At 43.9% G+C, this 13,013-nt stretch overlaps 1 protein-coding gene across 2 annotated transcripts; it reads right to left on the bottom strand.

The window, feature by feature from the left end:
• Positions 1–4,449: 4,449 nt before the first annotated feature.
• Positions 4,450–12,644, bottom strand: ythdf3 (YTH N6-methyladenosine RNA binding protein F3). 2 transcript variants are annotated; one of them, XM_076080199.1, is made up of 6 exons: positions 12,524–12,644; positions 12,173–12,420; positions 11,736–11,760; positions 11,343–11,422; positions 9,347–11,092; positions 4,450–6,694 (listed from the first exon to the last, which is right to left on the bottom strand). In XM_076080199.1, the coding sequence occupies exons 2-6, from the start codon at positions 12,194–12,196 to the stop codon at positions 6,671–6,673; spliced, it is 1,899 nt and encodes a 632-aa protein (XP_075936314.1). In that variant the 5' UTR covers positions 12,197–12,420; positions 12,524–12,644; the 3' UTR covers positions 4,450–6,670. The 2 variants fall into 2 exon arrangements, with proteins under 2 accessions (XP_075936314.1, XP_075936315.1); XM_076080200.1 differs by having other exon boundaries at positions 12,509–12,595.
• Between the last annotated feature and the right edge of the window lie 369 nt (positions 12,645–13,013).

The raw sequence follows: 13,013 nt of genomic DNA, 5'->3' as shown, positions 1-13,013 counted from the left end.
CAGACTGTCTCAACTCATTTAGCTCTTCGAGGCACGGCCAATCCAACTCTCTCGTGTAGAAAATAAAGTTCATCATAACCCTGCTGTGTTTGGAGATGGGGAGAGCACAGAAGCGAGGAATGGGTAAGATGCGTGAGTGGACAGCGAGGACGAAAGACAAAAATACAGACAGACACGCAAGCAGATATTCAGAGGCTTGCCTAGGGGGTCTCGGGGCCTTCTGGGTGTGCCCCAGTGCTGACATCAGCAGAGCCGGAGCAACCTCCACAGAGCACCATGAACCGCAAAGGGTGGGCGATAGGAAGAACTGCAGGGAGGGGCAAGGAGGAGAGAAGATGGAGGGGGAGGGGATAAGGGTGGGGGTACAACACTTGTAATCGGATCATTGGCTACAGTGGGTTGAGTCGATGTGATCAATAGAAACTGCACATGCAGCAGAGAGCCTTTAATGGCCCTTAATCTCCATCAGGCCTGAACAGAAGGGTTGAAGAGGAAGTCACAGGAGCAAAGGCAGCCTGCATCACATTACACACTCAACCTACACTCGCACAAAGCCACGCACTTAGATTCTCTCTCTCACACACACACAGTATACACACACGTACATTTACCGCTGACTATATACTGGTGACTCCCAGGGCTCCAGGCCTCAGCAGCCAGCATGTCATATTTCTTCCCTCTGCACCTTTCCCTTTCATTTCAAATGCATTACATTTCAGACCTTTCCATTCAGCGCTACCCCCTGCAATGCAAAACCTTGGCTTGAACACACCGTCCCAGCACAGGACATATTCCAACCTTTGAATTTAATAAGCAGCCTGACCACATCTAGTGTCTTCACTCATCATCTCTGCAGCACAAGAGAGGGTGCAGTCCAGTTCTGAAGTATAAATGTGTTGCCAAAGCTCTGTGTGCAGCGCTTTCTCTTATTCCTTTAGTTAATTGTACTCATCTGGTCCATAGATTAAAGATTCATATTTATGAGGCCCTGCGCCGGGTGTAGCCAAGTGTCCTGAAAGGGCAGCGCAGCACAATACACATACAGATAGAAAATTAGTGAGTAAAAAACACAGCGGCAGTCCTCTCGATCTCGTCTTTCTTTTACTCATCCTTTCTTTCCACTTTGCACTTTCCCACTCCATACAACGGCCTGAAACCTGAGGGCAGAACTGTAAAATGAATAGCGATGGCCCAGATATGCTCAGATGATCTCGGATAAGAGACCTTAGAATATGCACCAAGTGTGGTTCCTTTTGTTTGGGCCTTTTCTCTTTTTTATTTTGTCCCCATATGCCAAATGCACTCACTCTCCAGTCGATTTTAAAGCATCATAAAACAGGATTGATGAAGCTGTCCATTCTCATGTCTCTTGTGTGTACATTTTAGCTCTCTGAAGGACAGCAGGAAATGCAAGTATCTTAACAGCATGCCGGATACACAGGCACTCCATTTTACACTGAGACCTATATCCACTTACATTAGTGATACACAGGGAAAGGTTTTTCATACCCAAGGAGTTGCATCAACATTGTGGCGTTGATTTGATCGGCGCTTCGTGTTGCCAGGAAACATTTGAACAGATTAATGACCCCGTAGGCATTGAATTATTCCCTGTTGCTTTGAACACTGCCGATATGCGTTACATAAACATTTCATTTGTCCTACAAACACAGAGTTGTGAAGAATGCTCTTACAGTTTGCTGACGAACACATTAGTTATTCCTACTGTTGGCATAGCTTTATAAATCATAAAGCATAAAAAGGACTTATGAAGTGAGTTGCCTTGTATTTACAGTATTGGGTAAAATTGTAACTGTAATCAGTTTTATCCATGCGTCCAGTTGAGTAATTAGAATAATAGTCACCCACGTATATTGTTTGTTGTACATTTTAAGTATCTCTAACATCCGGAATGTGTCCCACAGGTATATATACATTATGTTGCAGGCAGTGCTGAAGTGCACAGACATTCATGGCCCCAAACTCGCTTTGGAGAAAGAAAATGAATTATGATTTGATGAGCTCAGTTTGTACTTTTCTTAAAGGGGCACTGATTTTTGCACATGATGTCATCAGGGTTATAGGCTTAAAGGTTGTCTATACGACATTCAGAGAATTAATAGAGCGTCAAACAACTATTTGGCAACATGCCTTTTAGTGCATATGAGCGTGCCCCACCTCGCTCACGACCGCTCACGGGCTCTTGTTTTTGCATCATGGGAAATGTAGGATTTCACAAATTTGTGGCTTGACTCATTCTAGGGACAGGATATCTTGGCCTCTGCTGCAAAACTTTTGATAAATCTTTTTTTTATGTGTCTCTTTTGAGTACCTCCACTTTATGGAAGTATAATAATCCATTGCTTGAGGACCCCTTTAATTATTGTTTCCCCCTTGTGGTTACTTTCCAACTTGGTTACTGTTTTGTATATGTACATGCTCATGTATGTTTAAGTACATTTCCCTTCTATGCATGGCGCCTCCCTGTGGTCATCAGAGACAATAACAACTCTAACACTTAGATGTGCAGCATAACTGCTCTTTGAACTTTTAGCCTTGGCTGTAAATACAACACACAATTATAACATAAATATATAAAACGCGATATTAAATAAGACCATGCTGATCTATGCCAATCTAAATGTAATGCAAGTGATCATTATTTGCTCTATTCAACACCAGCATTAACAGAATTACAAAAAAAAAACGAATATTGAGAAAACACGAGACTGCAAATCTGTCATTTTGCTTTCATTGTATGCGGAACAATCAAGTCTGTCCAGCTTAGCTCTACATCATATCGTTGTGTTCGGCAAAATGCTCAGCCTCTACTTTCACTTAGCAGATAATGATATAACCATGGCAACAGAGACATCTTGGAAAAGGGCAGGAAGAAAACTTTAGACATTAGTCACTCAAAACCCCCTTTTTCATATAGAGAAATAATACTCGGCTGATTATTTCCTCTGACTTGTTGAGTAACACCTTGAAACTTCAGTTGAATACAGACCTGTGAGTCCTATTACATTAATCATTGTCGGTGCTCTTATATTCTATTTCACTTACGCCACCTTACTTTCAGCTACATGTGGAGACACTTTCCTACATAACACAAACAATGCTTATCAGCGAGGCAGACACGGATAATCTAAATAATTTCAGGTTCTTCTGATCAACCGCGTGTCAGTTAACAAGAGTCATCAATAGGATTAATGTTCTGTGAGGACTTATTGGGTGATACGCCATCGCCCAGAGTGTGAAAACCTTCAAAACATCGTAGAAGTGCCAACCCTGAGACTTGCCCTAACCTTGCCTTGAGCCATGTGTTGATGAGTCTTCAGTGTGACTGAGACTTCAAAGGCATTTCAGCTCACTAAGCAGAGGATGCTCCTTCTCTCTCATCTTCACTCAACTGAATCCCTCTGCAGAAGGACATTTTGATGATTTGGGGGAGGGGGGGGGGGAGAAAAACGTTTGCTTGGCACTTTCTTGGAACAGCTTTGACCACTGTGGATGGGGGCAAATGAAGTCCTGCTAACGTTAAAGTCATTAACCAGTTAGTTTGATCCCAAAATGGTAAAAACAACATGACGAGCCATTGAAGTTGGATATATTTTCCTGTTTCATTCTAATGATTAAAAAAATAAACGGCAAAAAGGTCTGAGAATAAAAGCTATCATACTGCATATTTAATCAATTCCATGAACAAAGTAAAGTCAGCTTCATATCAGAGGCCCATCTCTGCACCATCACACGCTAGTAACAGTGAGGGCGTTGTGAGGTGAATAAAGAGCTTGTCCCCTGCTTAGTTTTGTCTTCACAGACAAATGGAGGCAGGGAAAGTGTGGTCTTTTCAAAGGCCGCCTGCAGGAACCTGATGGACGCACAAATTAACACAGAGAGAGGAGAGAGGTTGCAATCCAAAGCCCCCGATGTTATAATTACGGCTCTTTCTTCCCCCTTGACAAACACAAAGAGGGATTTTTCTCTCTCCCTGCTCACATCCTCTTTCTCCCTCTTTTCTCCACCTCTCCCTGCACAGCTTGGCGAGCTGGCATTAATTGCTCCAAGAAAGCTGTGGAAGCACAACAAGTACTTCTCATCCTGGCATAGTTGTGTCTGTAGGAGTTGGAGGGCTTGAGAAGAAAGAGGGCTTTGCTGCTTACAGGAAGGGCTTTGTAGTAGGTCTCTACTAGAGAGAGAGAGCGGAGGACTTTTGAATTGAAAGAACCGTGATATGATGGCGCACTCTGGTGGACAAACAGTGAAAGGAAAGGTATTCATTTCAAGGTGGAATAAATATAGAGAATATGAATAGCAAGGCGCACAAAAAAATGTCCCATTGTCTCATTAATTTCCTGTGAATTAAGGCAAACATAATACAACACAAAACGTGTATATATAACAGCATGTTGATCGTGAAACAGTCGGTAAAACCCACAATGAAAATTAATTTCAATAACAATTTTATTCATATAATTTTGCAATTAATCGTTTAATCATTAAGTCTTTTTTTATAGGTCTAACATATGTCAAAGTCTGTCTATGGTTACTGTACTACCTTTACCTGCCCTGGCAACTAAAGCAAAATAACGTCATTTAAAATTGAAAACAGCAAACAGGAAATTCCACATAATCTATCATCACATTGTATTTCAAGATAATATTACAAAGTTTCTGACAGTTTAAAATAAATCATGCAGTCACGAAACTTTACAGGTGAGTAGTTGAGATCAAAATGAAGATGGGTGTGATCAGAGCAAGGGAGCCAGAAGTAGGGGGGGGGAGGGGCCATTGCCTCCCCATCACTGTACGCCCCCTGGACCAATTGATGGTAGTTTTTTAATCTTTGTGAATTTGTAAATTATTGAATAATTTGAAGTTATTCAAAAGAAACCATCTGAGGTTTCCTGAGGGGAAATGTCATCGGCCAAAAAGGCTGGAAACTGTTTTAATCTGTAACAAATGTTTGTTTTATACGATCGTATGTTTTTTGTAAATGTTTTTTTATGTAAAATCCTAACTTGGAAAGTAACTATTAATTAAATGTGGTGGAGTAAAAAAAGTACAACATTTGCCTCTAAAATGTAGTGCAGTAGAAATAAAAAGTGGCGTAAAAAGCAACTACTCAAGTGCACGTACCTAGAAATTGTGCTTTCGTACAGTAAATGTACTTAGTTACATTCCACCACTGCCTGTACCATCCATGCACATCCATGCATTGTTATACATTCCAGTATTGGTTGTAATCCCTGCAGTTGTATCGATATATATCAACTAACCCACTTTAGGCTGGCAGGTCTGCCTCCCAAGCATCATCTTCAAGTCAATTTATTGTACACCGATGATATTGTCAAACCAACCCCCACTGGCACCAGCACATTTTACACTTATTGTCAGTAATACGCTGCAATGCAAAGCAGATGTGGACATGGAGCTGCTACTGTAAATTTATTTAGAGGCACATATGCAACTAGGAGAGGAACGATCTGCTTGGGCTGCAGGAGAAGAGTTTATAGTTTCAGTTTGTGTGAAGCATAGAAGTAATACACACATTTCTGAGGCAAATGAGTACACAAAAACACAAAAGCATGGTTTGCGCTAAACATGGATCATTTTTATTTAGCTAGTGAGTTACCTAGAGGAGAAAACTGTCACATCCTTGCAGTTGATGTCTTGCCGTTTTGGGGGAATCCCAGTCAAGCCAAGGGGGGGGGGGGGGAGAGAGAGGGTTGATGTGAGGATTCTCCCAAAAGTGCTTTGAGTTGTTAAGGACAGACAGTCTGGTTGAGCCTGAGGTACGATACAGTACATCAACATCAGAGCAAAGACAGTCACCCACAGGACCCAAGGAGGCCAGCGCTATAGTTCTACCAGAGCAGCAGGTTTCTCCTCAGACAAATGCACTTCAGAATGACAGAATCACAAGAGAGAGAGAGAGAGAGAGAGAGAGAGAGAGAGAAAGAAAAAAAAAATACAAAGATGTGCATTGGCCAGTGTTTGCCAGCCTGCTGCATAATTGTAATCTTTTGGTACACAGAAACAGATGCAGAAAGGAAGGGAACAGGTAGAGGGAGGATACATCCTATGATTGGCATGATTGTGGCTGTTTCCCCAATTATTTCATCCCACCTGTCAATCCTCCAAACCTCTGTCTGAGGACTCGGATCAGACGGTTGAATACAGATTCAAGTAAAAGACTAAATCATACATAATCTTTATTTTCTCTTCAGGAGCCGATGAAGCTCACCAATATCCCATTTTGAGGCATAAACAAAAAAAAAAAAAAAAATAGAAAACTACAAATAAGCCTGGTGAAATCTACTGACTACTTCGGTTAGTCAGTTAGTTGCTCTCAAACTAAATCAAAGAAGAAGAACACAGAATTAGAGAGTTAAGGTAGAGGCTGTTTAGGAGGACTGAAAGTGCTTTAAAGACAGATTTTTTTCGAAGTGGGTTACGTTTTTCTTGTGAGACAGGAACACAGGGTTTGATGCACCAGTCAACGGATACAGATGAGTCCATCTATTGTCATGTTCAAGTGTTCAGATACATTGTCGTCTTCAGCGGAAAAGATTTGTGAGAGCCTTTCCTCCTTGTGGTTAGGCAAATTATATGTAAGGTCCTACATCATTAGTGTTGCAGTTCTAGCAGAGAGCTTGCTTGAAGGTTACTGTTTATTTCTATTGCGCTCCTGGCGAGAGAAAAAACAGAGAGGTAATCAGTGGATGGTATCAGAACAAGAGCAAACAAGGGACACAAGCAAACAGGAAGCAAACACGTCCGCCATTCACGGGATGAACGTCAAATGTTGAAGGAATATCCAAGTCTTTGACTTGTGCTAATAGTTTGTTCTATGCGGTCAGATACATGTGAAATTGTAAATAGCAAGGAAGTCTGGGACCGCTGACAAACTGACATCCTAATAGATGTCACACTTGGTTTTCGAGGCCCTGAAGGTATTATCCAGTAAGAGATCCTGATCATGCTACTGTGACCTAAGCCATTTATGAAGGAGATCAATATTGATTTTACTCCTTAGAAGCGCTGTATCGAATGAATGCCTTCATTGTGTCCATCTGCACTCGTACCACTCGGCAAATGTCAATAATTACTCTTATTTATTGAATGTTTCCATCTGGAATACTTGTGGTCTTTGAATTATACATAGAATATATCTTTTTTTAAATCAACTAAAACTCAAATATAAGATAAGTTGACAGCATTAGTCCATTGAGGACTGATCAGTGTCGGTGTGCTGCTGACAATAAACTAAAAATAAAATGATTTCAATCAATTCTGACTCTTTGAGAACAGCCGTCTCTCCAGAAGTCTAAAACCAAATTCATTTTTAATGTCCTACGTTGTTCCATTTTGTAGTTTGACATCCTGTTCTCCAAGGAAAGTACTCGTTTCCAAAAATCAAATGATGTTTTGCAAATGATCTAAACATTATATTGCAATATGAGCACAATTTAACTTAACGTAAGTAATAAAGACAGTCGTATAAAAATCATGATTAGTTATTTACAGGGGAAAAAAAGTGTTTACAGGCTCCTCAGATGAAAACAACCTCTAAGATGACAACATCAAGTCTATCATTCCCACTGTTGATACACCGAGTTCCTCTACTGACAGGAAAACCAATCACTAAAGTACCATTATGCTTTCTGTTTAGTCTTAAGATAAGTGAGACACCGAGCACGAGAGTATCCGATGCAAGAGGAAATGACTTGAGTAGGCCTCAAGATATATTCTAAACAAAATGTTTGGACATGTTTTGGTTTCCACTGCCAGCCTGGAAATATGAAATATTCAAGGATGTGTCATGGATTACAGTAAAAGAGGATTACAGTGCCATCTTTGAGGAGTGAGTGTCCATGTCAGTGGTTTGAGAAAAGCCCTGTAAGACCAGTGTAACTCTATCCCCACAATGGATGCTCAGACTGGCTCCGGGGACGGCGGACTGGTTTTCACCCTAACGCAGCATGAGCTTCTTTATTACTACATCCAGTAGGGGAAGGAAGCAGCTAACCTTTAAGTATTAATTGCCAAATTAGTTATGCTAATAACATCCTGCAACAACATTTAGATCCAAAGTTATCTTTAAGAAAAAACCCTTTGGGAAGGTGCGATAGTGCAGGTGGCTGTGCTGGTTTGACACCCCTCACAGTTCGGGGAAGGACAGGCCAGACAACGGGAGAACAATTAACCTTGTCAGGCGAAGGAGGGCGAGGCCTGAGCCGGGCCGATCCTGTCATGTAGGAGGTCAGGGCTACAAAAGCAGCACAGCGCAACGCCCGCGCCACGCAGGATGAAACAGGCTTTCTACTGACAGGTTGTTTTCAGAAGCCTGAAAACATTGACTTGAAATATTTATGAGAAAGTAACCCAGCGCATATTAACAAGGTCAGCGGAGAGGAGTCAATACAGCCTCAATGGAGCACCAGCAGTGGGGGACTGGGAGAGAAAGGAGGGGGCTGGTCATAGGGGGGGGGGGGGGGGGGTTAGATTAGCATACTGGTGAATCTAAGAATGGATGCTGCAGGATGCCAGCAGTGATAACATGTCATTCTCCCCCTCGGCTGCTGTTTTTTTCCACAGCAGTAGCATCCCACATAGTTTTTTACCACTTAGACTAACATTTGTGGCACACCACTGTTATTACCTCTGCAACATATTTTAGCTTTGCCCTCGGAGGGCGCAGGCTTACACTGTGTGTGAGCTTTTCAGAACTGTGTGCACAGAAAAAAATTGTAACAATGCATTTTTATCATGTATTTTGCTGGGAACATCTAAAAGGAAAACTGTACCAAGTCTGAGGTGCGTTGCAGCCAGTCTGCAGGCCGAGGGCTTATGCTGTTAAAGACTAGTAAAGCATGAGGAGCCTGTGGAGAGCAGAGACGCTCGTTGTTCAAAGGGAGATCAGAGCCTACATCTGCCTTTGTCTGATAGAAAGGAATGCCAGGAATGTGGGCTATTTCAGGAAATCGCTACGCTAACTCCACTTGGGCAAATCATCGCAGTCTCAACTGCACAAGATGGCTGATGAGGAATTAGGGTTTCCTGAACCTGCCTATGAGTAATGGTGGCACGTCAATCTGCTGACGGGCCTCTGGGAACTTCCATTCACACCAGCCTGTTCATTGAGCTACAGGATGTTGCAACCTCTCTCTAAGAGCAGGTGGAATAAGATCAGCTGATTACAGTCTGGCTCCAGCCCGTAGCAGTGATTCAGGGAAAGTTACCTCCCTTTAGACTAAAGGGCAACTAAACTGAACTGTCTCAACCATACAATCAAGCTATTTACAGGGGACAGGGTTATTTACATGTATGTTCATCTCACCTTCCTCAGAGCCTCCTCCTCTTCCTGACGTTTCTCATAATGTGCAAAGTCATCAAAGATTGAGGTGGTATGCTTGTAAGTGGCGATAATTTTAAGCACTTGTTTGGCCTTTTCCAGAGGCACTTCCTGAGTGTCCCTGGAGTTGGTTACTGGCTTGTTGTCATTGTTCTCCAGCCGGATGTGTCGCAGCTGGTTGTTGGGCACGTCTTTGATGAACGCCCACTTCACCTCAAACTTGCCCTTCCACTTGTCCTGAGACCAGACGCCTGCATAGGCATTGTAGTCCACTGGTGAGCGCATCTCGGCCACACCACAGAAATGCCCGCTGCCGTTGACGCTGAACAGCAGGTACAGGGGCCCCTTGTTGCCCAGTGAGCGGTAGGCACCATCCAGACGCTTGTTGCCGTGCTCTGTACTGCACCAGATAGAGTACTTGATTGAGCGGTGGATGTCATCTTCAGAATAGCTCTTGATAATGAAAACTCTGCCATTTTTCAAGTTCCAGTCAAAGTCTTTGGGGTTGTAGTTGTTGAGGGCACGGAGTTTCTCCAACACCGGATGCACTTCTCCGGAGCAAGGGGAGGCACTAAGTGGGAGTCCCCCACCCAGACCGAAGCCCTCACCGCGGTTCCTGGGAGCCACCCAACGGTTGGGGGGAGGACCAGGCTGCTGGGGTTGTTGGTGATGAAGGGGCTGTGGGGGACCAGGTTGAGAGGAGAGGTGCATGTGTGGATGGCCAGGGGGCATGGGCTGGGGGTGCTGGGGGGACTGGAGAGCATGGAGCTGGAAGGACTGGTGTTGGTGTTGGGGCTGGTGTTGATGTTGATGTTGGTGTTGGGGCTGATGTTGGTGTTGGGGCTGGTGTTGGTGTTGGGGCTGGTGTTGGTGTTGGGGCTGGTGTTGATGTTGGTGTTGAGGAGGCAACGGGTTTTGCAGTAAGGGCTGGGGCTGAGCTAGGAGAGGCTGCTGCACCATAGGTTGCGGGGGCATCATATTCTGAGCTAATGGGGGCTTGTTCAGAGAGCCCTTCTCATCCCAAGTACCAATGTTCATATTGTGCTTTATGGGGGGCGGGGGAATGGCACCTCCCCCCATCCCCATGTTGGCTTTGGGTTTGACCTTGGGCTGCGGCTTGGCCGGCTTCTTGGCAATGGCTGCCCAGGAGGCAGGTTTAGGTGCAGATGAGCTGACAGACGGAGGGAGGCTATTGGCTGCCATACTGCTCATACCTGCTGTGCCCCCTAGGGGGGAACCCACGGTTTTAGTGACAGCTGCCACCATGTCCGCACCCAGTTTGAGGCCCGTCATACCTTGCTCAATGCTGTTCAGCACCGGGACTTTACTAAGCTGGGTGTCGCTTCCAAAGCCCGCCTGTCCGTCCGTGATGGCCCGACCCAGCGAGCTGGGGGCGTACCCATAGCTGTTACTGTAGACTGAGCTCTGTGTGGACTGACCCTGAGAGACACTGGTACCCCAGGTGGAATAGTCTGCATTACCAGGGAAGAAGTTGAAGCCATGCTGGCCCAGGAAGGGAGGGGTGTTCCCAAGGGCACCTGGCTGGCTGAACACGCCGTCAGGGATGAAGTGCGGCTCGCCATTGCTCATCTGTCCATAGGCGGTTAGGTAGGGCATGGGAGGGTCTCCTGCTGTGGACCAAGCGGCCTCTCCCAGAGAGTAAGGGAAACCGATGGAGGGAGCATAATAGCTGGGCATGTAGGGGTCAGACATTGGTGGATAGCTGTTACCCTGTGGGACATAGAGAGACAGTTAACGCACTCGACATGATGACAAATAACAAAATAATTAAACATGGTCACCTCATATTATGAACAGTGAAGATAGATTGCGAGTTCATCCTTTGAAACGAACAGAAACTCACAAAGAAGTGACTGTATTTATGTGTTTTGTAGCTACATGAGGTTATACTGTCCACAAGTACTAGGTGACACGGTGTCGCTCTGGACAGACCATATTAAGGTTTAATGTAGGAAAGTACCTGATTTGTCTGGCCGCTTAGATAAGGCTCAAAATCATCATCATTCACACCATCCTTTTGATGCATTGATCCGTTTTGCACTGGGGATAAAAAGAAAAAGGACAGTAAATCATCATATGTGCTTATTTGGAAGTCGCAAATATTTCCAGCTCAACTAATTATCTAAAATCGAAAACTGACGAGATCTCAGTTTGGTGTAACAAACGCAGAATTAGGGAACATACATAATCTGCAGCTCAGGCTACAGTTTCAAAGCACAATCAACAGTAAGCAGATAGCATGTTAGCTCATTTCAATTAATCAAAACAGACGGTACCGCCACACTCTGATGTGCAATTTATAAAAAGAGGGCTCGGTTTTTCCATTTAAATCATCAGTGTTAAAACGCATTACCTTTATTTCCTTGTCCTTTAGGTCTCTGAAACAGTGAGCAGCACAGGAAAAGGAGATGTTGTTAGATCACGACAGGAAACGAGAAGCACACACACACACAGAGAGAGAGAGATAGAGAGAGAGAGCAGGCTGTATGCTACATAAATAAATATATATAACAGTCGAAAACCATCAGCACGGAATGTTAACATTTACAGGTTGCCGGATGTCAAACGATGTGACATCCAGTAACTAAACGGTGCCGCATTGGCAACTGGCTCCAGCTAGAGTGGGTTGGTAATTCATCCGGCCTACATCACAGCTAATAGCTAACCATATATCAAAGACTTTTCTCTTGGTAGCCTGTTTGATCTGGCGTGGCCCAAACCGGATCAAAACTGTTGTCAGCAAAGTTTCACGGCTAATTCACAGCAGCTTTGGGCTGCCGGTACACGAACCTGATCGACTGTGGTCGCAGACATCCTCCAGGAAGCGACACTGAGAGCTGGTTCGTGAGACTGTCCACGGCTTCCCCCCCTGTTTCTCTCTGCTCTCCGGTGCTTTCCCTGGCTCGTCTCTCGGGTCGTCCAATCGCTCTGTAACGGTTGCACGGCGGAGGGTTTTTTTTTTTTTTCTTCCTTCCTTCCCGTGGTCCGACCCGACGACGATCTGCTTCTTCTCGTTGTTACAAACGGCGACTGTGTGTCTGTGGAGGAGAAAGCGTCGGTTAAAAGTGTGCGATCCTGCACACAGATGGCCTTCAGCAGTCAACCTGAAAGTGCCTGGTGTCTTACTGGAATATCCCTTACCATTTTCCACAATGGCGGATGGGCTTTTTACTCCCGCTTCCGTTCCGTTCTGCTGCTCCGTGACCTTCCGCCTGTGACGCTCTGAGTCATGTTACAAGCTGACACTTCACATGACAGTCACAACAAGTTACTACATTATATTCTCTATTCAGAGCAATGTCGAGCCTTTTTATCGACCAGCTACTGTTCAATCTGATATCAAGATAATATAGTCACCTCTGCATTAGGTACTATGTCAAACACATGCATGTACGTATGAATTATCAAGTGGATAAAATACATTTTAATAAATACAAAATAGAGTGCATTCAAAAACAAAAGGGTACTTGTATTTTCTACTATTTTCTAGTTTTATTCCACTTCATTTCAAATTTATGTTTTTAATCAAAGCATCTGATTAACCTGTAAGATATGTATTGTTATAGATTATATTATAAAAGAGATTCAACCAACTACAACACTAAAATGACCCTTATACATTAATGCATTA

This window comes from Anarhichas minor, unplaced genomic scaffold (genome assembly GCF_050575085.1).
Source record: "Anarhichas minor isolate MPS153535 unplaced genomic scaffold, ASM5057508v1 ptg000074l, whole genome shotgun sequence".
NCBI classification, from domain to species: Eukaryota; Metazoa; Chordata; class Actinopteri; order Perciformes; family Anarhichadidae; genus Anarhichas; species Anarhichas minor.
Note: the sequence above shows the minus strand (reverse complement) of the source record. Positions and strands in the feature narration are given on the sequence as shown.

What these genes read in the sequence shown, in the direction of transcription:
- ythdf3 (XM_076080199.1), bottom strand. Translation starts at nt 12,196, where the DNA reads ATGTCTGCGACCACAGTCGATCAG. An exon ending in CTGCGACCACAGTCGATCAG is followed by an intron (nt 11,761 to 12,172) that starts GTTCGTGTACCG and finishes TCACTGTTTCAG; the next exon opens with AGACCTAAAGGACAAGGAAA. An exon ending in TAAAGGACAAGGAAATAAAG is followed by an intron (nt 11,423 to 11,735) that starts GTAATGCGTTTT and finishes TTTTATCCCCAG; the next exon opens with TGCAAAACGGATCAATGCAT.